General features: G+C 49.3%; 1 protein-coding gene across 1 annotated transcript in view; it reads left to right on the top strand.

Moving 5' to 3' along the window:
- TIE1 (tyrosine kinase with immunoglobulin like and EGF like domains 1) overlaps positions 1–13669 on the top strand; it is a 329526-nt gene that overhangs the window by 239901 nt on the left and 75956 nt on the right. Inside the window, exons 17-19 of the mRNA XM_085602980.1 lie at positions 6217–6407; positions 8887–9000; positions 11093–11163. Coding sequence (XP_085459106.1) covers positions 6217–6407; positions 8887–9000; positions 11093–11163 — 376 coding nt within the window. The remainder of the gene's footprint in view (positions 1–6216; positions 6408–8886; positions 9001–11092; positions 11164–13669) is intronic.

The following is a 13669-nucleotide window of genomic DNA, read 5'->3' as shown; positions in this document are numbered from 1 at the left end:
GGTGCATTCTGCAGTTGTATTTGCTGTCAGCGTTGACTGTCAGGGGTGCTGTTCTCCATGTGCTACCTCATGGTGCATTCTGCAGTTGTATTTGCTGTCAGCGTTGACTGTCAGGGGTGCTGTTCTCCATGTGCCACCTCATGGTGCATTCTGCAGTTGTATTTGCCGTCAGTGTTAAGTGTTAGGGGTGCTGTTCTCCATGTGCCACCTCATGGTGCATTCTGCAGTTGTATTTGCTGTCAGCGTTGAGTGGGGTGCTGTTCTCCATGTGCCACCTCGTGGTGCATTCTGCAGTTTTATTTGCTGTCAGCGTTGAGTGACAGGGGTGCTGTTCTCCATGTGCCACCTCATGGTGCATTCTGCAGTTGTATTTGCTGTCAGTGTTGACTGTCAGGGGTGCTATTCTCCATGTGCTACCTCATGGTGCATTCTGCAGTTGTATTTGCTGTCAGCGTTGACTGTCAGGGGTGCTGTTCTCCATGTGCTACCTCATGGTGCATTCTGCAGTTGTATTTGCTGTCAGCGTTGACTGTCAGGGGTGCTGTTCTCCATGTGCTACCTCATGGTGCATTCTGCAGTTGTATTTGATGTCAGCGTTGGGTGTCAGGGGTGCTGTTCTCCATGTGCCACCTCATGGTGCATTCTGCAGTTGTATTTGCTGTCAGCGTTGACTGTCAGGGGTGCTGTTCTCCATGTGCTACCTCATGGTGCATTCTGCAGTTGTATTTGCTGTCAGCGTTGAGTGTCAGGTGTGCTGTTTTCCATGTGCCACCTCGTGGTGCATTCTGAAGTTGTATTTGCTGTCAGCGTTGGGTGTCAGGGGTGCTGTTCTCCGTGTGCCACCTCATGGTGCATTCTGCAGTTGTATTTGCTGTCAGTGTTGACTGTCAGGGGTGCTATTCTCCATGTGCTACCTCATGGTGCATTCTGCAGTTGTATTTGCTGTCAGCGTTGACTGTCAGGGGTGCTGTTCTCCATGTGCTACCTCATGGTGCATTCTGCAGTTGTATTTGCTGTCAGCGTTGACTGTCAGGGGTGCTGTTCTCCATGTGCTACCTCATGGTGCATTCTGCAGTTGTATTTGATGTCAGCGTTGGGTGTCAGGGGTGCTGTTCTCCATGTGCCACCTCATGGTGCATTCTGCAGTTGTATTTGCTGTCAGCGTTGACTGTCAGGGGTGCTGTTCTCCATGTGCTACCTCATGGTGCATTCTGCAGTTGTATTTGCTGTCAGCGTTGAGTGTCAGGTGTGCTGTTTTCCATGTGCCACCTCATGGTGCATTCTGAAGTTGTATTTGCTGTCAGCGTTGGGTGTCAGGGGTGCTGTTCTCCGTGTGCCACCTCATGGTGCATTCTACAGTTGTATTTGCTGTCAGCTTTGAGTAGGGTGCTGTTCTCCATGTGCCTCCTCATGGTGCATTCTGCAGTTGTATTTGCCGTCAGTGTTAAGTGTTAGGGGTGCTGTTTTCGCTTTGTCACCTCGTGGTGTTAGTGGCATTGTGCTTCTGTATTTGCTGTCAGTGTTAAGCGTCAGGTGTGCTGTTCTCCACGTGCCACCTTATGGTGTTTGTGGTATTCTGCAGTTGTATTTGCTGTCAGTGTTGAGTATTAGAGGTGCCGTTTTCCTGTATTTACAGTCAGTGTTTAGTGTTAGGGGTGCTGTGTTCCCGTTGCAGTCTCGTACTTTTGGAAGAGTTGTGCTGCTGTATTTGCTGTCAGTGTTAAGCGTCAGGTGTGCTGTTCTCCATGTGCCACCTCATAGTGTTTGTGGCATTCTGCAGTTGTATTTGCTATCAGTGTTGAGTGTTAGGGTTCTTTGCTCCTGTTGCCCTCTCATGGTTTTGGAAGTGTTGTGTTGCTATATTTGTATTTCAGCGCCAGGATGCCTACAACGGTGACAGTGCGCTTTATAAATGCCGAAATATTAATTGCTGTCAGTGGTAAACTGCAGGGGTGCTGTTGTCCCTTTGCCACCTTATGATGTTAGGGGTGTTGTGCTGCTGTATTTGCTGCTGTGCTGCTGTATTTGCTGTTAGTGCTGAGTGTCAGGGGTGCTGTTCTCCACGTGCCACCTCATGGTGTTTGTGGCATTCTGCAGTTGTATTTGCTGTCAGTGTTGAGTGTTAGGGTTCTTTGCTCCTGTTGCCCTCTCATGGTTTTGGAAGTGTTGTGTTGCTGTATTTGCTGTCAGTGGTAAACTGCAGGGGTGCTGTTGTCCCTTTGCCACCTTATGATGTTAGGGGTGTTGTGCTGCTTTATTTGCTGCTGTGCTGCTGCATTTGCTGTTAGTGCTGAGTGTCAGGGGTGCTAGCCCACATTTGCCTCCTCATAGTGGTAGGAGTGCTGTGTTGCTGCTGTGTCTGCTGCCAGTGGTATTAAGTGTCTGAAAGGCTGCCCTGTTGGGTGTTTTGTGGCTATATCCACTCACTGGCAGATGTGCACTCGGCCCCCACCCCCTGAACCCTAATATTGGGTTAGGAGTGATCACAGGTAGAGGAATTGCTACAAAGATCAATTGTGGAAGTGAATATTGACTATGTGAATTGAACAATAAAATGAAAGTAGCTTAGATATAGTATTTCAGATAATCATATACACAACATATTACACAATTATCTGAGGTCTGGAACAAAAACCAAAGGGTGTGAAGGTCAAGAAGAAGAGGGTGGACAGGAATGGAGCCAGATGGATGTGAAGGTGGAGAGGAAGAGAATGGACAGAAGTGGAGCCCGATGGGTGTGAAGGTGGAGAGGAACAGGGTGGACAGAAGTGGAGCCCAATAGGTGTGACGGTGTAGAGGAAGAGGGTGGACAGAAGTGGGGCCACATGGGTGTGAAGGTGGAGAAGAAGAGGGTGGATAGAAGTGGAGCCAGATGGGTGTGGAGGTGGAGAGGAAGAGGGTGGACAGAAGAGGAGCCCGATAGGTGTGAAGGTGGAGAGGTAGAGGGTGGACAGAAGTGGAGCCACATGGGTGTGAAGGTGGAGAGGAAGAGGATGGACAGAAGTGGAGCCAGATGGGTTGTAAAGAGGAAGAGGGTGGACAGAAATGGGGCCAGATGGGTGTGAAGGTGGAGAGGAAGAGGGCGGACAGAAGTGGAGCCGGATGGGTGTGAAGGTGGAAAGGAAGAGGGTGGACAGAAGTGGAGTAAGATGGGTGTGAAGGTGGAGAGGAAGAAGGTGGACAGAAGTGGAGCCTGATAGGTGTGAAGGTAGAGATGAAGGGGTGGACAGAAGTGGAGCCAGCTGGGTGTGAAGGTGGAGAGGAAGAGAGTGGACAGGAATGGAGCTAGATGGGTTGCAAAGGTGAAGAGGAAGAGGATGGACAGGAGTGGAGTCAGCTGGGTGTGAAGAGGAAGAGGGTGGACAGAAGTACAGCCAGATGGGTTGTGAATGTAAAGAGAAAGAGGGTGGAAAGGTGTGGAGCTAGATGGGTGTTAAGGTGAAGAGGTAGAGGTGGACAGGAATGGAGCCAGATGGATGTGAATGGTGTAGAGGAAGAGGATGGACAGAAGTGGAGCCAGGTGGGTTGTAGAGAGGAAGAGGGTGGACAGGAATGGAGCCAGATGGGTTGGCAAGGTGAAGGTGAAGAGGAAGAGGGTGGACAGGAGTGGAACCTGATGGGTGTGAAGGTGAAGAAGAAGAGGGTGGTCAGAAGTGGAGCCAGATGGGTATGAAGGTGGGGAGGAAGAGGGTGGACAGAAGTGGAGCCAGATGGATGTGAAGGTGGAGAGGAAGAGGGTGGAGAGGAAGAGGGTGGACAGTAGTAGAGCCAGATGAATGTGAATGGCGGAGAGGAAGAGGGTGGACAGGAATGGAGCCAAATGGATGTGAATAGTGGAGAGGAAGAGGATGGACAGAAGTGGAGCCAGATGAGTTGTGAAGGGGAAGAGTGTGGACAGGAATGGAGCTAGATGGGTTATGAAGGTGAAGAGGAAGATGGTGGACAGAAGTGGAACAAGACAGGTGTGAAGGTGGAGGGGAAGAGGGTGGCCAGAAGTGGTGCCAGATGGGTGTGAAGGATATTGAGGAAGAGGGTGGACAGGAGTGCAGCCTGATGGGTGTGAAGGTGGAGAGGTAGAGGGTGGTAAGAAGTGGAGTCAGATGTGCTGAGAGGAGGAAGAGGGTAGACAGGAGTGGAGAATGATGGGTGTGAAGGTGGGAAGGAATAGGGTGGACAGAAGTGGAGCCTGATGGGTGTGAAGGTGGAGAGGTAGAGGGTGGTAAGAAGTGGAGTCGGATGTGCTGAGAGGAGGAAGAGGGTAGACAGGAGTGGAGAATGATGGGTGTGAAGGTGGGTAGGAATAGGGTGGACAGAAATGGAGCCAGATGGGTGTGAGGTGGAGAGGAAGAGGGTGGAGAGGAAGAGTTTGGACAGAAGTAGAGCCAGATGGATGTGAATGGTGGAGAGGAAAAGGGTGGACAGGAATGGAGCCAAATGGATGTGAATGGTGGAGAGGAAGAGGATGGACAGAAGTGGAGCCAGATGAGTTGTGGAGAGGAAGAGGGTGGACAGGAATGGAGCCAGATGGGTTGTGAAGGTGAAGAGAAAGAGGGTGGACAGGAGTGGAGCCTGATGGGTGTGTAGGTGGAGAGGAAGAGGGTGGACAGAAGTAGAGCAAGACGGGTGTGAAGGTGGAGGGGAAGAGGGTTCCCAGAAGTGGCGCTAGATGGGTGTGAAGGATATTGAGGAAGAGGGTGGACAGGAGTGCAGCCTGGTGGGTGTGAAGGTGGACAGGTAGAGGGTGGTAAGAAGTGGAGTCAGATGGGTTGTGAGGAGGAAGAGGGTGTACAGGAGTGGAGCCTGATGGGTGTGAAGGTGGGGAGGAATAGGGTGGACAGAAGTGGAGCCAGATGGGTGTGAGGTGGAGAGGAAGAGGGTGGAGAGGAAGAGGGTGGACAGAAGTAGAGCCAGATGGGTGTGAGGTGGAGAGGAAGAGGGCAGACAGACATGAAGCCTTATAGGTGTGAAGATGGGGAGGAAGACAGAAGTGGAGCCAAATCGGTGTGTAGGTGGAGAGGAAGAGGGTAAACAGGAGTGGAACCAGATTGATGTGAAGGTGGTGAGGAAGAGGGTGGACAGAATTGGAGCCAGATGGGTGTAACGGTGGAGAGGTATGGTTAGATAGAAGTGGAGCCAGATGGGTGGGAAGGTGGAGAGGAAGAGGGTGGACAAGAATGGAGCCTGATGGGTCTGAAGGTGGAGAGGAAGAGGGTGGTCAGAAGTGGAGCCAGAAGGGTATGAAGGTGGAGAGGAAGAGGGTGGACAGAAGTGGAGCCAGATGGATGTGAAAGTGGAGAGGAAGAGGGAGGACAGAAGTAGAGCCAGATGGGTGTGAGGTGGAGAGGAGTGGAGCCAGATCGATGCGAAGGTGGTGAGAAAGAGGGTGGACAGAAGGGGAGCCAGATGGGCGAAACGGTGGAGAGATAGAGGGTAGATAGAAGTGGAGCTAGATGGGTGGGAAGGTGGAGAGGAAGAGGGTGGACAGAAGTTGATCCAGATGAGTGGAACACAGGCGGGACAGGAGTAATGGCTGTGGGAGTTGACAGAGGAGAGACAGGAGCGATGGCTGTCGGAGTTGGCAGAGGAGAGACAGGAGCGGTTGCTGGGGGGAGTTGACAGAGGCGAGGCAGGAGTGATGGCTGTGGGGCAGTGTCCAGGTAGCAGGTGACCGGATGTCTTGTGGGAGGTGACCTGAAGGGTGAAGCATTGGATATAAGGTGTGCATGGTTTTTAGAGAGAAAAGAGAGATGGACACCACGTGATCTTTCGAAGATGGGAGGTGAGCAGGAAGAAGACTGTGGTATATAAGTCCATTGGACGGCATCCGAGAAGGGATGGCCACTGACTGCCTTAGAGATACAGGGAATTGCACCAGAGAAGAGTGGGCACGGAATTACCTCCTGGGGGCCAAGAACCAGCTCAACTGGGGAGGTGATGAGGACAGGGTGCGAGTAGGGTCAAAGCAGGAGGGTGAACGGGGAGCCTAAAAAGGGCAAACGGTGTTCCCACTGATCCAAAATGTGGAGAGGAGATGTGATGCAAAGACGATTGACCATACACTGGAGAGAGTGCTGTGATATTCAGAATAGTGCCTTTGCTGTTAGTGGACTGTGGGGGTGCTGCCCTTGGCCTGAGGGGGCTGTGCTTCGGAGATGCTTGTTCAACTCCTAGAACATCACAAGGTGTCTTAACAACCCCCCCCCTTTCCTTCTCCAGGTTACCTGTACATTGCCATAGAGTACGCCCCCTATGGGAATCTCCTGGACTTCCTACGGAAGAGCAGAGTCCTGGAGACTGATCCTGCGTTCGCAAAGGAGCATGGGACAGCATCGACTCTGACGTCACAGCAGCTCCTGCAGTTCGCACTGGATGTGGCTAAAGGCATGCAGTACCTGAGTGAGAAGCAGGTCGGCAACATGTGACATATAGAACCCGTCTAATTGTGTCCTCTGTGAATGTGTGCTCTGTTAGTGTGTGTTCTGTGTATGTGTGTGTGGGGGGGTACATGTGGTTTGTACTCTATGTGTGCTGCTTAGCCTTACAAAAATGTGGTAGGGTGCCATGGAGCCATGCAATACATTGACTTGTCAAACCTTTCCTCATAAAACCACAGAACCATTGGCAGGCGTCTCACAAACTAATATCCCCTCACATGAGCCATGAACCCACTGAATGCGTCTTTTGTCAGACCTTCCCTCTTATTAACCACGGAGCCATTAAAAACGTCCTATAACAAATCTTCCCTCTCTCATATGAGCCATGGGGCCATTGGACATCTGTCCTTGGCAAACATCCCTCATACTAACCATCTTATACGCAAAGCTTCCCTCATATGAGCCATGGGGCAATTGGACATCTGTCCTTGGCAAACATCCGTCATACTAACCATCTTAAATGCAAAGCTTCCCTCATGAGCCATGGGGCCATTGGACACCTCTCCTTGGCAAACATCCCTCATACTAACCATCTTATATGCAAAGCTTCCCTCATGAGCCATGGGGCCATTGGACACCTCTCCTTGGCAAACATCCCTCATACTAACCATCTTATATGCAAAGCTTCCCTCATGAGCCATGCGGCCATTGGACATCTGTCCTTGGCAAACATCCCTTATACTAACCATCTTATATGCAAAGCTTCCCTCATATGAGCCATGGGGCCTTTGGACACCTCTCCTTGGCAAACATCCCTCGTACTAACCATCTTATATGCAAAGCTTCCCTCATATGAGCCATGGGCCATTGGACATCTGTCCTTGGCAAACATCCCTCATACTAACCATCTTATATGCAAAGCTTCCCTCATGAGCCATGGGGCCATTGGACATCTCTCCTTGGCAAACATCCCTCATACTAACCATCTTATATGCAAAGCTTCCCTCATGAGCCATGGGGCCATTGGATATCTCTCCTTGGCAAACATCCCTCATACTAACCATCTTATATGCAAAGCTTCCCTCATATGAGCCATGGGGCCATTGGACACCTCTCCTTGGCAAACATCCCTCATACTAACCATCTTATATGCAAAGCTTCCCTCATGAGCCATGGGGCAATTGGACATCTGTCCTTGGCAAACATCCCTCATACTAACCATCTTATATGTAAAGCTTCCCTCATGATCCATGGGGCCATTGGATATCTCTCCTTGGCAAACATCCCTCTTACTAACCATCTTATATGCAAAGCTTCCCTCATATGAGCCATGGGGTCATTGGACATCTGTCCTTGGCAAACATCCCTCATACTAACCATCTTATATGCAAAGCTTCCCTCATGAGCCATGGGGTCATTGGACACCTCTCCTTGGCAAACATCCCTCTTACTAACCATCTTATATGCAAAGCTTCCCTCATATGAGCCATGGGGCCATTGGACATCTGTCCTTGGCAAACATCCCTCATACTAACCATCTTATATGCAAAGCTTCCCTCATATGAGCCATGGGGCCATTGGACATCTCTCCTTGGCAAACATCCCTCATACTAACCATCTTAAATGCAAAGCTTCCCTCATATGAGCCATGGGGCCATTGTACATCTGTCCTTCGCAAACATCCCTCATACTAACCATTTTATATGCAAAGCTTCCCTCATGAGCCACGGGGCCATTGGACATCTCTCCTTGGCAAACATACCTCATACTAACCATCTTATATGCAAAGCTTCCCTCATATGAGCCATGGGGCCTTTGGACACCTCTCCTTGGCAAACATCCCTTATACTAACCATCTTATATGCAAAGCTTCCCTCATATGAGCCATGGGGCCTTTGGACACCTCTCCTTGGCAAACATCCCTTATACTAACCATCTTATATGCAAAGCTTCCCTCATATGAGCCATGGGGCCATTGGACACCTCTGCTTGGCAAACATCCCTCATACTAACCATCTTATATGCAAAGCTTCCCTCATGAGCCATGGGGCCATTGGACATCTCTCCTTGGCAAACATCCCTAATACTACCCATCTTATATGCAAAGCTTCCCTCATGAGCCATGGGGCCACTAGACGTGTCTCCTTGCTAGATCTTCCTTCCTACTAACCGCAGACCCATTGGCGGGCCTCTCCTCTGAAGGAAACTACTACATATTTCCAAAGTGCCAGAGGAGGTCTTTCCTCCCAAACCTTCCCTCATACTGACCACAGAGACTTTGGCGGTATTTCTGTGGAGACCTTCCTCACACTAACCTTTGAGCTGTTAGAGGCATCTCCCATGTAGAGATGTCTCCTGTGACCAAAGAACACAGGACACGTACCTGCCCCACGTTTGTCCTCTTGCGAATGGAAAAACCTAGGGAGCCAATGAATTCCTTTCTTTACCAAACATTTTCTTTAAGGTGCTTTCTAAAGACACAGGCAAGTTAATATATGTGTATTTTGTTAAGTTTATCCACAGGGACTTGGCAGCCAGGAATGTTCTGGTTGGTGAGAATCTGGTCGCAAAGATTGCCGACTTTGGCCTGTCACGTGGGGAAGAGGTGTACGTGAAGAAGACCATGGTGAGTGAGAAGGTACCACACGTGCCACTGCTTGTAGTTCATGACATGCTGTTCTTGTAGAGTCAATGTCTAAACATGTATGCAAGACAAGACCCAAATATAACTCTCACCAGAATAAGTGCCCTGTCATCAGATGCCTACACCCTATGAACAGGCATTCAAACAAGCATTTGCAAAGCAATAGGTCTCGCATTTGCAAGACTTTAAGCTATTAGCATTGTAACTGACAATGTCTTTTATTATGTTTTAAAAACCAAAACATAAATAACAGGCATTGTCATTTACAATGCCAATAGCTCAAACTCGCATAAATTCAAGACCTGCTGCATTGCAAATGCTTGTTTTATATGCTCTATCTTGTGCTTTGCTTTTTTTTTATTTGATTAGCCGAACAGCACTTAGCGCTGTTTTATATTTAGCTGTTGCTGCAGCGCTGCGTTCCACTTTATGAAAAATTGCCTTTTACACTGTGTTATATTTTTTTGTATTTGAGGCATTAGTATTTGCGTGTGCGCATTTTCAGACAGAGGCTATGTTATTGATGTAGTGCCTAAGTTCTTTCATGCGATGAAGGGGGGGGTGGTGGGGTATGGACATAGGAGTAAGAGCAGGGCCGGCTTTAGCACTAGTGGCGTCAGGTGCGACAATCATTTTTGGCGCCCCCGCATCCCATGACCTCCTCCTCGGATTCTCTCACTACCACCGGGTAAAAGTGCACTGGGAAGAGGTGGGCAGGGCTAGGTGGGAGGCGGGAGATACCAGGCAACATGCGGGAGTGGCGATGCGGGAAAAAGAAAGGAGAAAGCAGTGAAAACGAGGGAAATACAAGTAGAAGATGCAAAAAATGGGTTAAAAAGCAAGGAGAAAGCGGTGAAATTGAGGGAGAAGCTAGGAGGAGACACGGAAAAAACGGGAGAAAAGCAAGAGAAAGCGGTGACAATGTGGGAGAAGCAAGGAGAAGGCACAAAAAACAGGGGAAAGGACAGGAGAAAGCACGGAGAATGGGGAAAAAGCAAGAAGACACAAAAAAATTGGGGGAAAAGCAAGGAGAAAGCAGTGAAAATGAGGGAAAGCAAGGAGAAAGTACTAAAACAAAGGGGAGAAGCTAGGAGAAGAGAGGAGCAAGAGCGATGCAGCAGCACGAGGAGAGCTGGGCCTGGGACCCGCTTAAAGGGGTCGCGCTGGAGCCTGCATTGAGTAGGTCATGGGAGGACGGGGGTGCTGGGAAGCAGTGGTCGGGGCTAGGCGGTAGGTGGGAAATAATGGGCGGCATGAGGGAGTGGCAATGAGGAAGAAAAGAAAGGAGAAAGCTGTGAGAACGAGGGAAAAGCAAGTAGAAGGCACACAAAAAACGGGGGGAAAAGCAGGAAAGAGCATTGACACCGAGGGAGAAGCAAAAAGAAGGCACTCAAAAAACAGGGGAAAAGCAGGAGAAAATAGGGAAAATAAGGGAAAAGCAAGGAGGAGGCACACAAAAACTGGGAAAAAAGCAGGACAAAGCAGTAAGAAAGGGGAAAAAGAAGGAGTAGACACTCAAAAACAAGAGAAAAAGCGAGGCACTAAAAAAATTGGGAAAAAAACAAGGTGAAAACTTTGAAAAACGAGAAAAAAGCAATGAGAAAGTACTCAGATAGTGGGGAAAAGCAAGGAGAAGACAGGAGCAAGAGCGATGGAGCAGCACAAGGAGAGCTGGGCCTGGGACCCGCTCAGTAGGGTCGCGTTGCAGATCACCCTCCCCACCAGAGTCAGCGCCCTATGGCTAGACCTCCATTCACATTCAACGTTTGCATACACTAGGACCATCCTGAACATCAGGTGACGCTGTCTCTAGAGATCTCTCTCCCCACACCAGGGCCTCTGTCATGCCACAGATAATCCCCACAAATCCTTGCTATATTAGGGTTACCGTCATCAGAAAACCCTTCAACCCATCAGCAGCCACTTTACTGTCCTAGTTTCACTTTTCAGAAGGTCACCCTCACTGTGAAAATCAAAGCCCACCAAAGAGCCCTCATTGGAACAGCCCTCATCCCCAGAGATATGCCATGTTGTCAAAGCACTTTGTGCCTCAACTCCTCTCCTTGTGTTTTAGGGGCGGCTTCCAGTCCGATGGATGGCGATTGAATCTCTGAATTACAGTGTCTATACCACAAAAAGTGATGTGTAAGTATTCTGTGAGATTATGAGGCACATAGAAAAGACACAGAGGTGGTTTGGGGTGCAGGAAAGCAGTTTTGTGAATCAAGAAAGTAGTAATTTGTTGCTGACGCAGGTGAGATCAGATGTGGGTCACCGCTTGCTGTACTTCACGGCTGTCTGTATCATGTGTAGGTCAACTGGTCCTTTTCTCATCACTCCCCTGTGGAACCAATAAAGCAATTGCTCTGCTTGTCTACAACCAGGGCTCTCCACTATATCACTGGTCTGTAAGGTTGTGCGGAGTGACTCTACGCCGAGTATCACAGAGTTTAAAAAAAAAACTGCAGAACTCCGCTCTGCCCTAATTAAAAAAGTGGGAACCTTACACACCTTTGGTAAAGCGACTCTACCTTTACATGCTGAAGAGCATCTAGCCACCTCACAAAAGTGAGCTTGGAAATATATCAAGCAGTGCGAGAGGTGATGATTTTGCGGTCCCCCTAACCGAGAGAGAGGACCAAGTAGGTGCATTGAACACAAAGAGCAGATCATGCTGAAGGTGGTGGTCCCATCCTCCTAGGACCACCCCAAGCAAAGTTATGGGCAAAAAATGCAATACCAACCAAAGGCCCCGCAAAGCATTATGGGGCGAGATTCACAAAATCGGAGTGTAAAGTTACTAAAAATGATTGATATACACATCACGGGGTGGAGTCAAATGTGTGAGTGTAAGTTGCTACTGCCAAAAAGAAACAGTAGTAACTCCAGCACCAAAAAATGCCCAACCACTGATACTGCTGCACCCTCCCATAAAAAATATTGGGTGGCAGGGACTTAAAATAAAACACCTTATGAAATAATGTTAAATTAAAACAGTTAAAATAGTTAAACAATAGCAAAGTAGCATTTTTTCTTTTGTTCTACATAAGGTACATTAATATTTATCATAAAGATATTTTTACCCACGTTTTTCAAGGCCAGTAAACTTTTTCCCCCTGTATTTTACCCTACTGAGATCTCTGTCCCTGCTAACTATTCTGATTGGCCTCTGTGGTGCCACATCGGTTCCCGGATACCGCTCTGGTTTACCACGCTGTACAAATACCAACGGACTGGACTGGGAAATAGAACCAGAGAACATTCAGGTGCCGCAGAAGCCATGGCTGATGTTTAGGCAGGGCTTTAAGTGGGCCGGGTCTCACCGGTGCTGAGCACCGGTATTTTTTAAAGGAGGCCTCGAAACGGGTCTCTATCGGGCTCTGTTTTGTGCCCGTTTTTTCCCGGACTGCAGTGACTCAGGCACATTGAGTGCGCTGCTCACACTGCTCACTTCTCACTAGTGGAGAAGTTACGGCGTGACGTCATGCCAGGGGAGGGTTGTGGGGGAAGGGAAATCCTTTAAAGAGAGTCCTTTTCTCTCTGGATTTATCTTCTCATTTTGAGACTCATGAGCAGCACCGTTGTGGGGGTGTCACCAGGGCTTTAAGTGGAAGCTTTTTCAATATTATATACAGGCCAGAGTTGCTGCTTATTTATCTTATGCAACTAACAACCATTGATAAAGCCAATAGGCCTGACTTGTTGTAGGTATGATGTTACTTGTTGAATCATATATCTGGATAAAATGTCGGGTGGCACACTGTGCTAAGCACTGATTTTTAGCTTATGTGTTTTTAAGCCACGCCCTTAATCACATAGGCCACACCCCCTTGAAAGCCCTCCCCTCCCCCCCCAGTTTTTTCATCCCACTTAAAGCCCTGTGTTTAGGATTCATGTGGGTAACGCTGGGGTGGACCTGCCTTCTAGGGCCAATGACTTCGAGGATTACCAGCGGCTTGGAACAGCGGGGGTTATCTTTTCCATTCTGGCTTCAGGACACAAATCTTTTTTTTCTAGTTTGAAAAGGCCTTTGACCTGGGGCGGGCTCCTGTGGGGGCACTCTCTGGGTTAACGGCTTCTTCTGGATTTGTTTTAAATACATAATTATTTGTGTGGATATAAATTCCTTGCAGTTGAAATGTTGAAATTTCATTTATATAGTGCTTAAAACCCCTGACAGGGCGTTGAAGCACTTTACAGCGAGTACCACGCCACCCAGGAGCCCTAAGTTAGCGGTCAGTCCATTGGTTCTTGGGGTTCGTCTTGCCTGCTGAGCACTAGCGTAACGAAACTCGAGGGGGCCTCCATGCAAGACACGTGGAGGGGCCCCCTCCGGGCTCAAACAGGAGCTCTGCAGCCCGAGTGCTGTGCTGAGGGGCCCACTGGAGCTTGGGGGCCCCCCGCACCGCGGGGGCTGCGGGGGCCTGTGTTACAACCCTGCTGCTGAGGAAACCACTCTATTCCATGCGTTGCAGCTTCTTTGTGGTACGGTAGTGACTTGGATTTTGGTTTAACCCTTTGGGCACTGGCAGTTTATCTGAAGTTCAGTCGTGTCTCGGGGGTTCCAGGCTGCCCCTTGCCTGCCTTTGCCACCGCAGGTGACTGCAGCCACAGCCCCATACCCGGGCCCTTTTGCGGCAGAGGGGGTGTG

This window comes from Triturus cristatus, chromosome 4_2, assembly GCF_964204655.1.
Source record: "Triturus cristatus chromosome 4_2, aTriCri1.1, whole genome shotgun sequence".
NCBI lineage: Eukaryota > Metazoa > Chordata > Amphibia > Caudata > Salamandridae > Triturus > Triturus cristatus.
The sequence above is the reverse complement of the archived record's forward strand: the minus strand, read 5'-3'. Positions and strand labels throughout refer to the sequence as shown.